This window comes from Adelges cooleyi, unplaced genomic scaffold (genome assembly GCF_023614345.1).
Source record: "Adelges cooleyi isolate 19-005CV unplaced genomic scaffold, UGA_ACOO_1.1 ACOO_flye_CR_arks_rails_tigmint_CR_PRNA_651, whole genome shotgun sequence".
Lineage (NCBI taxonomy): Eukaryota > Metazoa > Arthropoda > Insecta > Hemiptera > Adelgidae > Adelges > Adelges cooleyi.
The window spans coordinates 4,368,851-4,385,240 of NW_026096352.1; the positions used below are offsets into that span (position 1 = coordinate 4,368,851).

The window sequence follows — 16,390 nt, forward strand, 5'->3', positions numbered from 1 at the left end:
GAGCCTAGTCTGTCGTACATGGAGTGTATTATTTGTATGGTAAGGTGTTTAAATATTAATTTCTTTACTATACAAAGTATATGCACGTACCTGATTTAAATAAATAAATGTCGTTTCTCTTTTTATTAATAAATAATATTAAAAATTCGCAGAACTTGTATTCAACAGAATCACATGTACAATGACTTGAAAGTAGTTATTTCAGATGTATGCACATGATTTTGAACATGTGCATTTATAAGAATTATAATTGTATCCATCGCCTATTTAGTATTTTAATAATAGTCAATAGAGATAACAAATCTAATTGTAATTGATTTTACATTAAGTTTAGTGTTTGACCTTTAATCATTTTTGTTTAATAGGTACACAAAAGAATTTTATAAATAGTCCGTTGCGTCACATTATTTTATTGCAATTCATTAGAAGTTATAAACTATTAAAAGTGTAGAACAATTTATGTAGTAGAAATTTGTTCTGGCTTATTGGTCTAAAATAAACCAAAATTGCTTTTACTCACAGAAAAACAAATTTTAATTCAAAATAATACCTTGAAGCTTGTACAAATTAACCGGTAAATTGACATGATCGAAATTTATTAAAACCCTTTTTTTTCTTAAATATTGCCTATACAACTCTTTTAAAGCAGAACGCTTGCATTCCTTTTAATAGTTTCATAGCCTTTTTTGGGGTAAAATAGAATTATTTTTTTTACCGAAAAATTGTCACGCTTAGGCATAGGTACTATTCTACTCTATTTGTCTATATTGGTAATTTAATACGATCACCGTCTTTTAAGTGTAAGTCTTGGTCATAACATATTAATTATTAGGACACTATATGATATTTTTTTATAGGTTTATATAATTTTGGATTACATAAATAATAATCATATTGTTATTTCGAATGTCGTAATCAATTAATGTATTATAATAATTTTGAATAGCTTTTTAAAGAAAGGAAATAAAAAAAAAAAATATTAGGTAAACATAAAAAAAGGTTTTCTGCTATGCTTTGTAAATACAAACGCTTTTTTTAGGTACTCACAGCTGGTGCACTTTTTTCCTTTCCTAAATAAAATATGAAAAACATAGTGAAACAGTAACCAAAAGCATTTCAACGAATCAAAAATGTTTCTTTTGTCAAATAATACACTCCGGAACAAAATAAAATAGTTCAATAATGTTTACAACAAAATTGTAAAGTACTTAATTATTGATAGGTATATGAAATTATACCTTTAATCTAATTATCACTAATATAATACTAAAATAGACTTATTTTAATATTAATACACAAAAAATTCATTCTACTTTTAATAAAAATTTAACATATACAGATTGCTGTTTGACTTTGAAAAATTACCATCTTAGCTATCTCTTGAAATCTTTTTTTTAGATGAAAAAATTATTTTATAGAATAATATTACAGGTCCATAAAACATTGAAAGCCTCTTACACTATTATGTAACCAACTACCTAAACTCAAAAAAGTTCTAATTTGTAATTTTTCCTATAAACGCTTATCACCTGAGTAACTTTGCGTATAATTACCAATTAATTACCAATTTGGTCTTGGACTGTTAAAACCAGTGGTCAATGGTCAGCCACACGGCTTTGACCTTAGGCTCCGACTCTTACTCTGTTAAATATTTAATTTAAGTTAGTGCCTATGTGGCGGTTGTAACGTGTAGTCGATTTATAGGTAGGTATACACATCACCGGCGTATTGTCTACCGGTATTACTTATGAACCGTTGCGTTACCTCTATTATATTTAATTATTTTGATTAAAATAAGTAGATAGTGATGAGTTTACAAAAAAATGTCTTGTTTTTTATGTACAAGGACCATTCCTGTAACAGTCTAAAATATTATTGTAAAATTGTATTTCTAAAGTTTGAGTCCAACCAAAAATAAATAAATTTGCAATACAATAACGCTTCTTAATTATTATTACTTATTATTATTTAACCTTAATCTTTTTTGTTGTTCATTGAACATAAACTATAACTATATAAATTAATTCACAATAACAAATCAATTCATCAACCAAAACATTAGACAGATGTAAAAAGAAATAGATGAATAGCAAATATTTTGTTCGTATAAATGTAAATTATTGATTAACAAGTCTAGGCCGACGGTTTAAACCAATAGCTAATGTACTGCAGGTACGTGCATGGTATAACGTCAAATTGAATTAATAGCCAAACCAATAGCACCACAGCAATGACTTGCACCAATCTATCGAGCCATGTGAGCCTAAAAATATCCAAAATTATCAATTTTATTGTGTTAACTTTTTAACGCGTTTCTTACCGCCACAAATTCCTTCGGGCGATCGGAAATCTTTTGGTGTCCACATTGAACATGTACTTTTGTGCACCCAACAGGGCGTTTTCGAAAAACTGTTCTTGGTCAATGTTTTTGAAGTCGTAGTTGAATTCTTCGTGGTCGACCTCGGGTATTTTGTCGATGAGACTAAGGAATTTAGTATTTTGGAACGACCAAGATTGGGTGGTGAAGTACGACAGGGCCATGGTCATTATGTAGATCTTCTTCTGGAGACCCAACAATTGTCTACAATAACACGTTATATTATGTACAAAAGAACAAAATAAATAACAATCGAGTGTCGTTAAGTGTAATATTTTCATGCCAAACAATCCTATCAGCCAATTGCTTTTAAGGAGAAAGTTTATTAAAAGTTAAAAGCTGTGTAAGGAACGCTTACGGTGACCAAATTAGCTTGACGGTCGTTGTTAGCCCTCCCTATAAGTCAATACTAAAGTCGCTATTAGAAATTTGTGTAACACGCCTTATCAGATTTTAGTTTTTAATTTAAAATCGACGGTATAACACGTCCAATTTATTTTGAACCCGTTTGTCCATTACTTTTTTAATGAAAACACAATGGGCGCGTGGGCTCAAGATGTACTATATAGACGGATCTAAGGTTATAATATGTTAATATTTGTACTTATGTGGTATGCCAAAAATGTTCAATAGGCCATCGACGAGTATGGACGGCAACACTTGCTGCAACAACGTGGCTGTATAATAATAGTAATAACAACTGGTGATTGATATCTGGGGACGCCACATCATTATCTCAAACGGATAAAATTGCATGAACTTCAATCCCATCTCGGTCAATTGGTTGTTGGATATCGATTTTGACACCGAAGCACTGTTGTATACTGGTAGTAAACCGTTATTGCCAGGCGAGCTGCAAAAATTTAAATTGTATTCGCACTCCAGTGGGTTCTCGTCCTTTTTACACTTGGTTAAACATATCACAATAAGGTCATACGACTATACGAGTTTAATAAACCTTAACTTTGCAGGGACACAATATTTTATCTGGTTATTTCCAGACATTTACTTATCCGAACAATTGGTACGAATTTCATTTTCACACGCTGTAGAGTTTATACGATCATTTTAAACAATCTTCAGTTCACCAAAACAAACGATCCGGCAGCAATAAAAGAAATCAAAGAGGTTTTAATAAGGGTTAGCTCTTTTATAAGCACTATTTCATATCAATTAATCAAGTAGTCATTAAAAGTAAGGCAACAAATTTAAGGGTAAATATAAATTACATTAGTTTTAGCGACATAACTTTTAAAGGTGATTTTATCTAAGTTACGACAAAAGTAGGATAAACATTTACTCTTGTAGAATTTACTTTCTGAAGTATCTATTAAATGAATTCTTTTTTTTTATAAAAAAGTAATGGTTAACAAAATATATTTGTAGCTAGATTACTTATTCTATAAATTATAAGCAAAACAAATAACATAAAGATTTTTTATTTTCCTAGAAACATAATTTAAGTACTAGAAACGTTTACTCATCTGGAAAATCCCAAACAAACTGGGAAAACACTATACCTAAAAAAAGTTAACCTAATTAATTAGTAACCGAAAGTGAAGGGCTCAAATAAAAACGTTGATAATTTAAGATATGATATTGTTTTGAATTTGTTTAATATTTTAAACTCTATGAATATAGCAGCCTAAAATACTTGTACATTTAAGTAAAACAATTGTAGTAGTATTCATTTTAAGTTATTATCAATATTTTTTTTTAATTAATGTAAAAAAAATCCAAAATACTAAACCCTGTACCTTTTGTATGTTTGAACACAAGTGTGAACTACAATGTTTCCGTCACCAGAATATGCCTTGATATATTGCAGATAAAAGAAAAAAATATGTATTCTATTATTCTATGAGTGAGACAACAAATATTTTTTAAAAGTTAAACAAATGTCTTATGAAAATAAAATAACTATTTATAAAATAAATTGTATTTTAAGTTTTAACGTTTATTTAATACGTATGTATTTAATAATTAATATTATAAATTCATTTTTATGAAAACGATAATTCGAAAATTACGAAGTGGTTAATTTTAACTGTGCAGTCTATACAGACGAAATAATGTTTAATACTTATTATCTTAACTACTATTGGTTGTTTATCCGCTGACCACCCTACTACGTTACAATAGGTGTTTGAATGCTTACTGTGTATTACTAAACTATTTGTTCACAACTGTTAATGACACAGTTATTATCAGAAGAATAGTTTTGTACAAATCTATTTTTATTTATTTAAACTTTGCAAAAAAATAATAAAAACGGTATTAATTATTATTTTAAAAATTAAATAAATGTCTTACTACCGCGTAGTGTAGACTAACTCTCTCCAAAGCACATTATAATAATAACAATGTACTAAATATCTACTCATACGATAAAATATAGGGGATGTTCTAGTAAAGTTAAATGTCGTTAGTAAGATCTGACTTCCTTATAACTGTTTTAATGTACATAAGAGATCTTCGCTCACTATACGGTCGTACTGCATAAAAAGTACATACCTGGTTGCTCGATCCCAAGCAGCTACTATCATTGCTTTAACTGATACATCGACGGCCATATAATCTGGAATTATAGTTTTACCGGCTAGCGTAACTCGCACAATCCCTTTGCCACATGCAACCATCAAGCCAATTGGGCCATTGAAGTTGTCCAACCATCCCGATACGGGATCATTGTATGATGAAATAACTATTTACCAAACAAGTGAAAAAGCGAATTAAAACAAATTAATAAGTAAACGAGTTACAAAATGTTTCCCAAGACACCTATAGGTCATAGTCGTATTCTTAATTACATAATTTGTCATGAATTAGATTCCAAAGAGAATTTAAAAAACAAAGACCATTTCCGACCACTTTTGGTTTAAAAAATAATTATATAGAGGGTATAATGTAAAGTTCTACCGAGCTTCAAATGAGACATTCAGGATGCTTTATGGGTACAATAAATGGTATTTATTTTTTTTTTCATTTTAAAATTATTTAAAATAGAACTCGTATCTCATTATAAATTTGTCTAGCGAAAAAAATAATTTCAGATTTGAAATTAGGAGAAAAAATCTTGTTGAATTGATATGTAACATGATTTTTTGACACCGAGTGGCCGACATTTATTGTTTAATACCATTTATTGTACATATAAAGCTACACGAATGTCTCATTTGAAGCTCGGTATAACTTTACATTACACCCTGTATAAACATTTGTACAAAAATTTAACATACATTGTTTAATGAAAAGTGGTCATTGTTTTGGTATTACTTACATAAAGAATTTCAAAACATAAGTTTATAATGTGTCAAGGGCCAACTCGAATGTCAGGGGTTTTTTAAAATAGTATTTCATTTTACGTTTATTTTATTTCAAATAAAACGCAAGAAAATCGACTTAAGTCAACCCATTGATGATTACCGTAGATATGAAGTAAAGACAAAATGGTAATTTCTTAGGTAGGCTAAGGTAGTGTAGTAAAATAATGTTTTTAGAATTAACGAAAAATATTAGTTAATGGATAGTGTATTGTGTGTGTCATAAAAACTATCACCACGTACTGATACATATTAGGTACCGGATTTACTAAAATATTGTGTTACATGTTTTCCAAATGAATTCTTCATTTAAAGGTCATACGTACATTATTTTTTAAGTAAAAAGTAAAAAATCAAATTAGAATAGATGTATTTTTTTAGTTTCTTTAAATAGTCTTATAAACGAGACATACTATTAATTATTAATCTAGAAAAAACTTAAGCAACACTTGTGGTAAAATATTTAACTATTTTATATTATTTATTACAATAATTCAAATTTTAAAAACACGTCTACAAAATATTATTATCCATCTGTATGAGCTCAATTACGTTAATAATGTTTGTTGATTTAATTTATAATCTTTTCAAAATTATCCAAAAACAAAGTTTTGTCAATTAAACAGGAATGGCGTGAAGTTAACGTTAAACCATAAAATGCACACAAATTTATTATTCACACTACTTGGGCAACGCACGTACTTAGTGTGAGATTTTAATACGGTATGCCTTTTCATGGAATATGTTTTTACATGAAAAGTCTTATTATTTGTTCTAATCAAATATACCAAATAAATATACGTTCGATTTCGGAATGTTGTATCATTACACGTATATGCCTAGAATGATAATACCTAAAAAATGTATAGATTAAGCTGTTGTTGCTATAATAATAATTGTTACCTAATAACACGTAATATCGGTCAAAGCGGACATATTATGAAAGAACAAACGTTAAACGGTTTAGTTGTTAAAAAAATACTTAAACAATTTTTTGTATGACATGATGTATTAGGCTGTAGGCATCTAATTTTATATTCACTAACATAATGTAGATACTTACAATTAACATGACCTGTTTAGTAAACAGGAATAAGGTTAAAAACAACCATACACTATGTTTTTTTACTTACACACAATACTATTGTCTATTACCTAGTTGAGATTATTAGAATTTTTATTTACAATTATTAAAGTTCAATAAACCTTTTTATAAATTACTTTTAAAGTTATTAAATTTTATGTTTAAAACGGAAAGAAAGGATGAGTGAAGTATTATTTTTATCTGCGTGCATTACTGAACTATACACTCTCCCTCCCGTCCTAAATTTCAAACGCTAATACCTATAAAACTATAAAACAAACTACCAATAAGTCAAATTTTTCAGTAAATTATTCTTGTTTTAAAAATGTAGTTAAATATTTAAATTTCTATTTTAGTTTTAAAAGTTGATAGCGCTCTGGAACACTGTAAAATTATAATTATTTGCCGAGAGAATAAGTGTCTTATGTTAAATATATCATCCTGTGTGTATTGTGTATTTACTCGTCTGTCTTCTATGGTACCAAATTTGTATTGTAGGTATAATGAACGACGCAGTTTTTTTTTTTTAAATATGCAAATATGTTGTAGTCGCCTAACCACTTTGATGAATCAAATTATCCGTATAATTCAAGGAACCAAAATTAAAACATGTATTTAATTGTAATTATACTTTTGACTAGTTATTTTATGGCATTTAAAATAGTTAAACAGGTGAACTTATCGATGAATATCCAAATTTTCCTGAAGATAATTTCATTGTTCATAATGCCGATCAAGTTTTATTTTTAGGGTGATATTGGGCAGAATTGTATGGGCAATTATCATTTTTCAACGAACATTTTTAAGTTTCAGAAAAAACAATTTAGTTGGAACGGTTCTATATGAAAGGGCGTTAGGGGTTAGCTACGGTTTACACTTAACAACTTCGAAATCATTTGCAATTTGGCATACTGAGCATACACAATCTGTTATATTTGCATTAAGTCATCTACATTTAATTTCATTTGTGACAATTTTATTTACGTTAGTAATATTTGTTCAAAATAATTATTGTTATAAGTCCATGTCTATTGTTTTACTCTATCAATTCGTCAACACGAATGACGCACTTACCGATCGACGGCCTGAATATGACTGATGGTATATTGTACCGTTCCTCGTTGATTATTTGCTCAGCAAATAGTTTTGTCAATGTGTATGTATTTGGAAACGAACCCAGAAACCTATATGAAATATTCAGCATATTATTAAACAAAGACTATTCAAACGAAACCTTCAATCGGCGATATCGGTCGCAACTAGCTGTATAAATAATATTATTATTATTAATTATTTTTCTTATTGTAAAAAGCCACTAGGTTAAAAGGGTTGCTCAGTTGATTTTTACCTTATACAAAGCACCGTTGGCATACTTACAATAACTAACTAGCTAAATTTTTTCTAGAGGTAGAGGTTGGACGATACCTTATATAAAATTTCAAATTGATTCACGTGAATATTTATTATAATATGCCGAGTAGGAATTATAATTTAACGATAACTAAAACAAAACTTTAACACAACGCAGCCGAGCACACATAATATCAACTCAAATGCCCTTTTATCCTTTGCCCCTCGAGTCTGCCCCCATCGCAATGTTATAAAAAATCACGTGAAAAATCAATTAATAATAAATATACTTAACCAGCATTGGCGTGCCCAAGGGTAAGGAAATGATTTAGATGGAAAATTCAGGAAGTGTTTTCTTTTTAATAATAAATTATTAATTATTTACGCTAGTGATTTCTTTGCAAGAAACTTATTGAATTATAAGTTATTATTATTAATTATAACTTAAGATTAATTATAAAATAATAAGTCACAATTATAGATGGTTAAGTTAATCAGTCACTTTTTGAAATCAACAGTTTAATTTGATGAAATTATTGAAAACACTTATCATAATAGTTCAAAACAAAATTATAATAACATAATACATATATCTAACAAATTATGAAGTTAAGTGAACATTATAAGTATATTCTGAGGAAAAAAATAATTATTTCTGGCTTTCTATTATTTAAAATATTATGCAATAACTTCATTTATATTTTATACGATGGCTTACGCGGCAAAAGGGTCCAAGCGACACTTTCTAAGTAAAGTTTCCAAGCGATTCTAAGCGATGTTTTCCATCTTTAGATGGAGAAAAAAGTGCTTCATTCAATGCGTAAAAACAGATGTGGTCAATTTAAATTTTTAGTTTGCGTTAAAAACAACAATATATTTTTTTAGTTCAAAAATAAAATATTAAAGTGAGGTGCAGTGTTTACAAATTAGCGTCAAAGCAATATTTAAAAGTGATTTTTGAAAAAAAAACACAAAAAAACTTGCATCCTCGTTGGGAAGGGGGGGGGGGCGTCAGAAATGTGTTTAATTTTAATTTGAGAATATTGACATATAAGGGCATATTAACTAAATACTTCTTTTAAGTTTCAACTCGATACGACCCTTTTTATAGAAATTGTAGCCAGTACAACTTGAAACTTTCAAACTAGTATAGGTTTTTTTGTTGTTCCAATTTTTAAGGGTGAAAGAGTAAACTTTTTTATTTTTTACCCCACTTACCAGAGCTAACTAGATAAAATTTGTGATTTTTAGAGTTGCTACTCAAAGGAATTGGTCCAATACTAAAAAAATTATAGTGTATACAGACAAAAAAAAAAGCTCATTTTAAAACCAATACCATCGCTGCTCCGTATCGAAGCTAAAAAATCACGATAAAACGTTTTTAGCTATCTTGAAAACTATCAAAACGACGCTTAGACTCTTTTTACGTGTAACCATTGTGTATACATTTTTATAAATTTAAAACAATATCTATATTAAAAATTTGGTGAAAAATGTTATTTTTTCATAAAATAGAAATTTGCCAAAGTGAACCGCAAAGGCGAAGATTTCATGGCTCACTTTTAAACTATAAATATATATACTACTACAAAATATCTGGGCACTGGAAGAAAATTCCCCAACTTCCCTGCGGAGGTCCATAGTACAGAGGTAGAATTGTGTAGTACGCCATTTTTGGTTACATTTTAAATAATTTTCACGTATTTATAAATTATAATTGTGTACTCAAAATTATTCTGTACAGTGTAATACATAACTAAGCAGGACATGGGCATGACAAACTATGTGAAACAGGACTTCGGTGAGAGGGTGTGCATAATGGACCTGTAGGTCTGAGTGTATGGGCCCATTCTGGGCCCACCCGTTAACTAACTAAAACTAAATACAGCTGATTGTCAAAAGGCAATTGCCTGATCTAACTTTTTATAGTTTGTATGCCACCATTTATATTTATTTTAATAACATTTCTCATACACTACATTATCAGTCTTACATACCGTGAATAGATTTAGTTTTGGACAACCCAGCGTTCAGTAGGTATGATAAATACTCACTAATCCGTTATATGAGTGAGTTACTCATATAACAAAATATGACAAGAGATGTTCGTATTGCGGTAAACTATTCACACGAAAGACTATTAGAACATGTTTATTTTACTCAAAAATTAAATTTTTCCTCTTACAGTCACACTAAATAAATTTCCCCAGAATTCGAATTCCCTGCACTAGGCGAGTTATTGTCATGGATACACGTCTGGATATTGCGGGTCAAATGTATTGCAAAGGAATAGCTTAGACCGTAAGTATAGGATAGCTTTACGGGTATCACGTCAATACCTACTACAATGATTCATAAAAATAATAGGCATTATGCGTTATTATAGAAACAAAATTAAAAGTCATACGTTGTACGTATAGTGACAATATTTTTGATATCTTATTATTTTTATTTAGTAACCTCAAAGCTTGTGAAATGGAGTACACGTCAAATAAAGAAGTCCCATGATCCATACCATATTGATTGCTTGTTAAATTTCTACTCACTTTTTGGTCAGAATACTGGAAAGAGTGGGATCCATATTTTCTGCAATTGCAATGGCATCGCGCCAATTCATCGGTGATTCGTAGACCTTCTCGTCTACTTTAATTCTGTTGCAATTGCAATAAGCAGTGGAAACGTGCAGCAATACCTATTTAATAGGATGCATCAAATGGTTATCTAATACTCAAAGTAGTTCATTGTAGTTGGTGAAAACAATGAGAATTTTTTTTTATAATAGTTTATTGTATATTATGATGACTCAACATTTACATAGACACTGAGAAGTATTTAAGGCTTTTTGACTTTTGTCGTCGTTGCTATCACCCATTTAGTAAAACGTTTGGGGGATTTAATGGCTTTTTATTATTAGATTAGTTGGACTAAATTTTTGTTTTAAATAAATCGATGCGTTTAAGAATAGTGATAACGAATCTGTAATAATAATGTTTTTGATAAAATTGTGACTTAGTCCCTTATTGAATGAAGCGATTCAATTATAGTTCATTGCACTATATTTATATTCAGAATAGGAATGTACTAACCAATTTTTAGTACCGTATAATTAAAACTCTTTATAATTAATATAGGTACGTGTCCATATAAAAATCATTAAATAATCGTCCGACAAATTGTCTTTTAGATTTTTGATAATATAATTCACTTGTTTGTTTATACTGAGTTTATACTTACTGCTAAGTTTTTGATATCCTTGGCTAGCTGCACGACTTCACGAGTTCCTCTAACGTTCATGATGGTCGCATCCCTTATAGGCTCGTCGAATCTAACGCTGGCAGCCGCGTGAAATATTACTGAAACGTTTTCAACCAACATGCTGTAATCCTTATCCGACAATCCTAATCGTAGATCAGTCATGTTGCCCAGAACAGGAACTAGTTTTTCTTCTAACAAACCAGGACTTCGCGATTTTATAGTGTCGAAGAGCTATGAAAAAAGAACGTTTATTTACCCTGAGTAATGTAGAACTACTAAAATTAATTAAATATAGTAGGTGTACTATTCTCTATAGTTGTTATTACAACTCATAGACCGAGATATTTTTTGTCGGTTTCATAAGTCATCGGTTATCCGGTTTTGTCAGTATTAATTGATCTTTCTTCGCATTCTCTAACAGCGCATAGTTACGTTAACATAACCATTAATATACCGTAGTATACAAAAATAGAATATTCCGCCTACTTTCATACCTATGATATATCTCTATACTGTCATCGTCATGTAGCTTAAGCCTTAACGGACCTTGAAGGCCCAACCCTGCCAACATGAGATAGTTTTTAGACGAATTCGCTGTCCGGGACAGGTCGTCAGTCCGTCGCCGGAGAAGGGGATAGCGGCTAGACGATTTATCGTATTTCCAACTACTTTATTATAATAACACAACATACAACATATTTATGCAATACTGCAACAGTAAGCAGTGTTTTGTAAATTAAAATCGTATTATGAATTTTATTATGGTATCACTCACTGTGTAATATTAGTTGTGTTCCGAGAAATTAGACTACTGAAATTTCATTAGCTCATATTTTGTATACGAATTCTATATTAAAACTTAAATATTTTCTACCTGATTAACGCCAAGTTGCGCATTTTATATGTATATTTAAATAATCATTATAATTAATAAACCAGTTACAAGCCATTAAATGTTGTTTATTTAAGTAAACACGATAAATGTTTACTGCTTCGTTAAGCCTTAATGAATATTCATGCAACCCGACAAAAACAAGTCGTATTGATTGTTTAAGTTGTGTAAATGAAAAAAAAAAATCAGTAAAAATTATGTATAGCATACACCTGTTTTAAGAAGAAAAAAAATGTTTACCCCTTAAAAATTATAACTATGATACAAATACATTGTTAAAACTATAAAACCAAATAATGTCAATAGAAAGCTTATTATGTTTTTAACAACGTAGGGTATTTCTTATATCTTTATAAAAACAAAAAATATAAAATGTATGTAAAAAACTGATTTACAAAAAAAAAAATTACACAAAATTAGGTTTCAATTAGAAAAGTTTAAACTTAATCAAAGAAATCAAAATAACTGTTAAACTGTGTTATTATTTTTAATTCAATAAGAAAGTTAAAATAAAATAATTTTATTTTGTATTAGGTGTATTATTAGGAATAATTAGATAAATGATTCGAAACTGGAACTTTGTACTCGATTAATCTTGTCAGAACAATGTTTCTATGTTTAAGTTATGCATAGGCGGAGATTTCATTAATTTTTTGGGGGGGCTAGTATTTTTCTACCTAAAATGACCAGCAAGGGATTTACACTCCTAAATTATTAATATATAATACTATATAACATTACAAATGTATAAATAAAAAACATAATAATTATAATATAATATTTGTATATTATTTAAGTAAATACATATTATTTTAAGGCAATGTACCTATTCTTAGATCCAAATATATCAATAATTTTTTCTACATCAATATTTAAATCGTTTTCAATGTATAATATGGATGAATTATTAAGCAACCATGTCAGGTAACCATGTCTTAATTTTGCGCATAGCTGAAAAGCTGCGTTCGCATGTAGCTGAACTAGTTGGCAAAGACAAGGCGACTTGAAATAATTTGAATAAGCTGGGAAATACATTTAGGGTTAGAGCCTTTTGAATTTTATCAATATTTATTGCGTTTTTTGAAAAATGTATAACTTTATTTAGCACTTGAATTAAAATTAAATGATAACATTATCAAAAACATTGTTATAATGTTTTGCCGTTTGGGAACTAAAATCATTTTCATAATTTATTCTTATTAATAGTTTTAGTTTTTACTCCATTAATTAAGGAATTTATTACTTTGATAAGTGATCAAATAATTGGGGGGGCTATTGATAATTTTGGGGGTGCTAAGCCCCCCCCCCCCAAGCACCCCCCAAGAGTTATGTTATTTTATTTCTAACTAAATATTTAAGTAAAAATACATATAATATCGCATACTGTCATCATTGTAATATTATTTAATAAGTAGACCTTATTTGTATTCTTAATTTATGTAAATGACCATTTTATGTACAACGAAAATAAACATTCCGTTGACAATTTTTTGGTCAGTCAAATATTGTATAATATGTAAAAATAACTTACTTGTACGTTACACATTTCTTTGATCCTGTCCTTTATATCTTTTCCTTTACGGTTTCTAACCAATATATAAATTTGTCCAATGCCCGGACAAGATCTCACAAGTTTTTCGATTAACACTTTTCCCATAAATCCTGTACCACCTGTCACGAAGACATTGCGTCCCTTGAAAAAATCTCGTACTCCCATTTTCTGCAATACAAATATTGTATGTATACAAAAAAATTCCCTTAAGACTGGAATATTAAACTGGCTACTAATGTAAATAAAATACTTAAAATAATATGATTAATAGTTAATTCAATGTTAAAACAATTCTTATTACGAGTATACTAAAGAAAAATAACTTATATAATAAGATATCTTATAATATAAAAATTACATTTTTACGACATAATTTTTTTAATGTAGTGTTTTTTAAACAAACAAAATTTTATTTTGAAAACTTCTTTACGAAAAAAACCCATGTTTTTACATTGCAATGTAATTTTTATAAGTAATGTAAACAAGTATAAACTATATTTTATTATGTGTTCAAAAAGAAACTCACTTGTAGTTCGATATCCATTGCAAAAACACTGAGCTAAAACAGCAAAATTAACTTGTGTACAGAATATTTTACAAAAACGCTTCACCAGTCACTTCTACGGAGTACGAATGTGAATCGAATGTTATTGAGTGAATATCGTAACAGAACAGCAGTGTATCTATATTATTCAACCATGTTTTGTACAAAGGACACCTCGTATTTCCTTAATTGATATTCACGGCGGTATGTACACCAATAAAACATGGTTTAATGTGTCTTGAATGGAAAAATGTATATTTATTTATTTATGCATATCTGTGATCACAGGTTAAATAATGATAACGCCAAAATCGGCTAGTTTTAGTAGTAGTGTCATTGCCCATTGTTTTTGTTTATATAAACATTTTTTTTTCAATAAACAACCAAGAACTACTAAGGTGGGATTCCACTACGTGGAATGTGCATTGACGTACCAGGCATTAAATAACCGTCACCATGTGCTTGGACTAGTCAATCAAACGTTTATTGTTTGTTATATTAGTAATTCGTGGTTATTTAAACTAAATAATAATAGATAATATCTATTTTGTAAAAATATTTTTTAATTCATTTTTAGTCATTTATTTACATTGTTAACATATTTGCTTATTGTATATTTTTCTTTATGTACAGATTGTAAATGTTATTTAAAAAAAAAAAAAAAATTTTTATTTTAACTTTATTACAATTTAATGATAGGCAATAGGTATAAATAATTATTACTTATAACGATTAAATTAATAATGTATAATATGTAATTGCCTGTTCTATTATTATTTTAACTCGTTATGAATTCGAAATGAGAAATAATTTTCTTAAAATATATTTTTTAAAAAGTAATAACTGTGTGTATTTATTTTTTTGTTATATAATAGGCTTCAACTGCTAAGTAGTATTAAAGTTATTTACAGTAAAACCGGAAACAATAATTAAATGTTTATTTTAGTTAAAAAATAAAATATTTTGGTGCTGATTTCTTCATTAAGGGCTTCTTAAAAATTGATTAGTGGGGATAGATTTGTTCGTATATCATGGTTCTTCTAGATAATCCTGGATTTTGTGTAGAATAGTTAGATCGATTTGACATTTATCGCATTTAGTAAGAGCACCCTTGTTGTTGACTAGATATGCGTGTGTTAAAAAGGAAATGCCGATTCTAGCTCTTACTATAATGACTTTATGACGTATTTTAAAGTGCGGGGGAATGTGCCATTTTCAGTGTTTTTCTTAACCCTTTTTAGTTTCTTAGTAAGTAGAATGAAATCCCAATAGTTTTGCAAATCATACCATGTTTATTTATTTTTTATAGAAAATGTAGTAGATACAGTGATCATTGGTTGAAGTACCTAATGCTCTTGTCGCCTCGTCTACTCTATTGTCAGAAAACCGTTACCTGTTAAACCTACATTAGATAAATTGGATATTTTTTTTGGATTTAAATTAATTCAGAATGTATATTTTGTCGCAAAAAGGTTTTGAAGTGCCAGGGGAGCGCTAAGTGAGTCACTAAGAATTCATTTTTTATTGAAGATAATCTTGTTTTCTATTACAGCTACTTCATAAATGGCGTAGTTTTTCGCTGAAAATATACTTATTTCTTAACGGAGGTTATGCTGGATAGTGTATTTATCTTGAAAGCCTACTCCTTGTGCGTATTTTGTTGCATCGGTATAAATATACATTTTATTAATATTATAAATATTATTATTAGCGTATTCGTTTTTGAGTTTAATTTTCGCAAGTAAATTTGCACACACCGAAATTTAGATTTTGGAGAAAGGTTGAAATGTAATAATGTTTATCTTTGCATGCATTACTCAGCCGCATTCAGCTCCCGTCCAACATTTTGAACTTCAATGACTTTAAAAGTAATTACCCATAACTGGTTATCGACCAGTGATAATGAACTATATTTTTCATTTTCATTTCTAATGTTAATGTAAAAATCATTAAAAAACTTTAAAAATTGTAATTTTTCACATAGTGATTATTAATTAGGTACCTAAAAATAAT

General features: G+C 28.8%; 1 protein-coding gene across 1 annotated transcript; it reads right to left on the bottom strand.

The window, feature by feature from the left end:
* Positions 1 to 1,880: 1,880 nt before the first annotated feature.
* On the bottom strand, positions 1,881 to 14,523 carry LOC126844743 (putative fatty acyl-CoA reductase CG5065). The gene is made up of 9 exons (XM_050583140.1): positions 14,360 to 14,523; positions 13,813 to 14,001; positions 11,369 to 11,620; positions 10,681 to 10,826; positions 7,859 to 7,968; positions 4,892 to 5,081; positions 2,982 to 3,230; positions 2,321 to 2,581; positions 1,881 to 2,263 (listed from the first exon to the last, which is right to left on the bottom strand). Exons 1-9 carry the CDS (start codon positions 14,375 to 14,377, stop codon positions 2,134 to 2,136), a joined length of 1,545 nt encoding a protein of 514 aa, XP_050439097.1. The 5' UTR covers positions 14,378 to 14,523; the 3' UTR covers positions 1,881 to 2,133.
* Between the last annotated feature and the right edge of the window lie 1,867 nt (positions 14,524 to 16,390).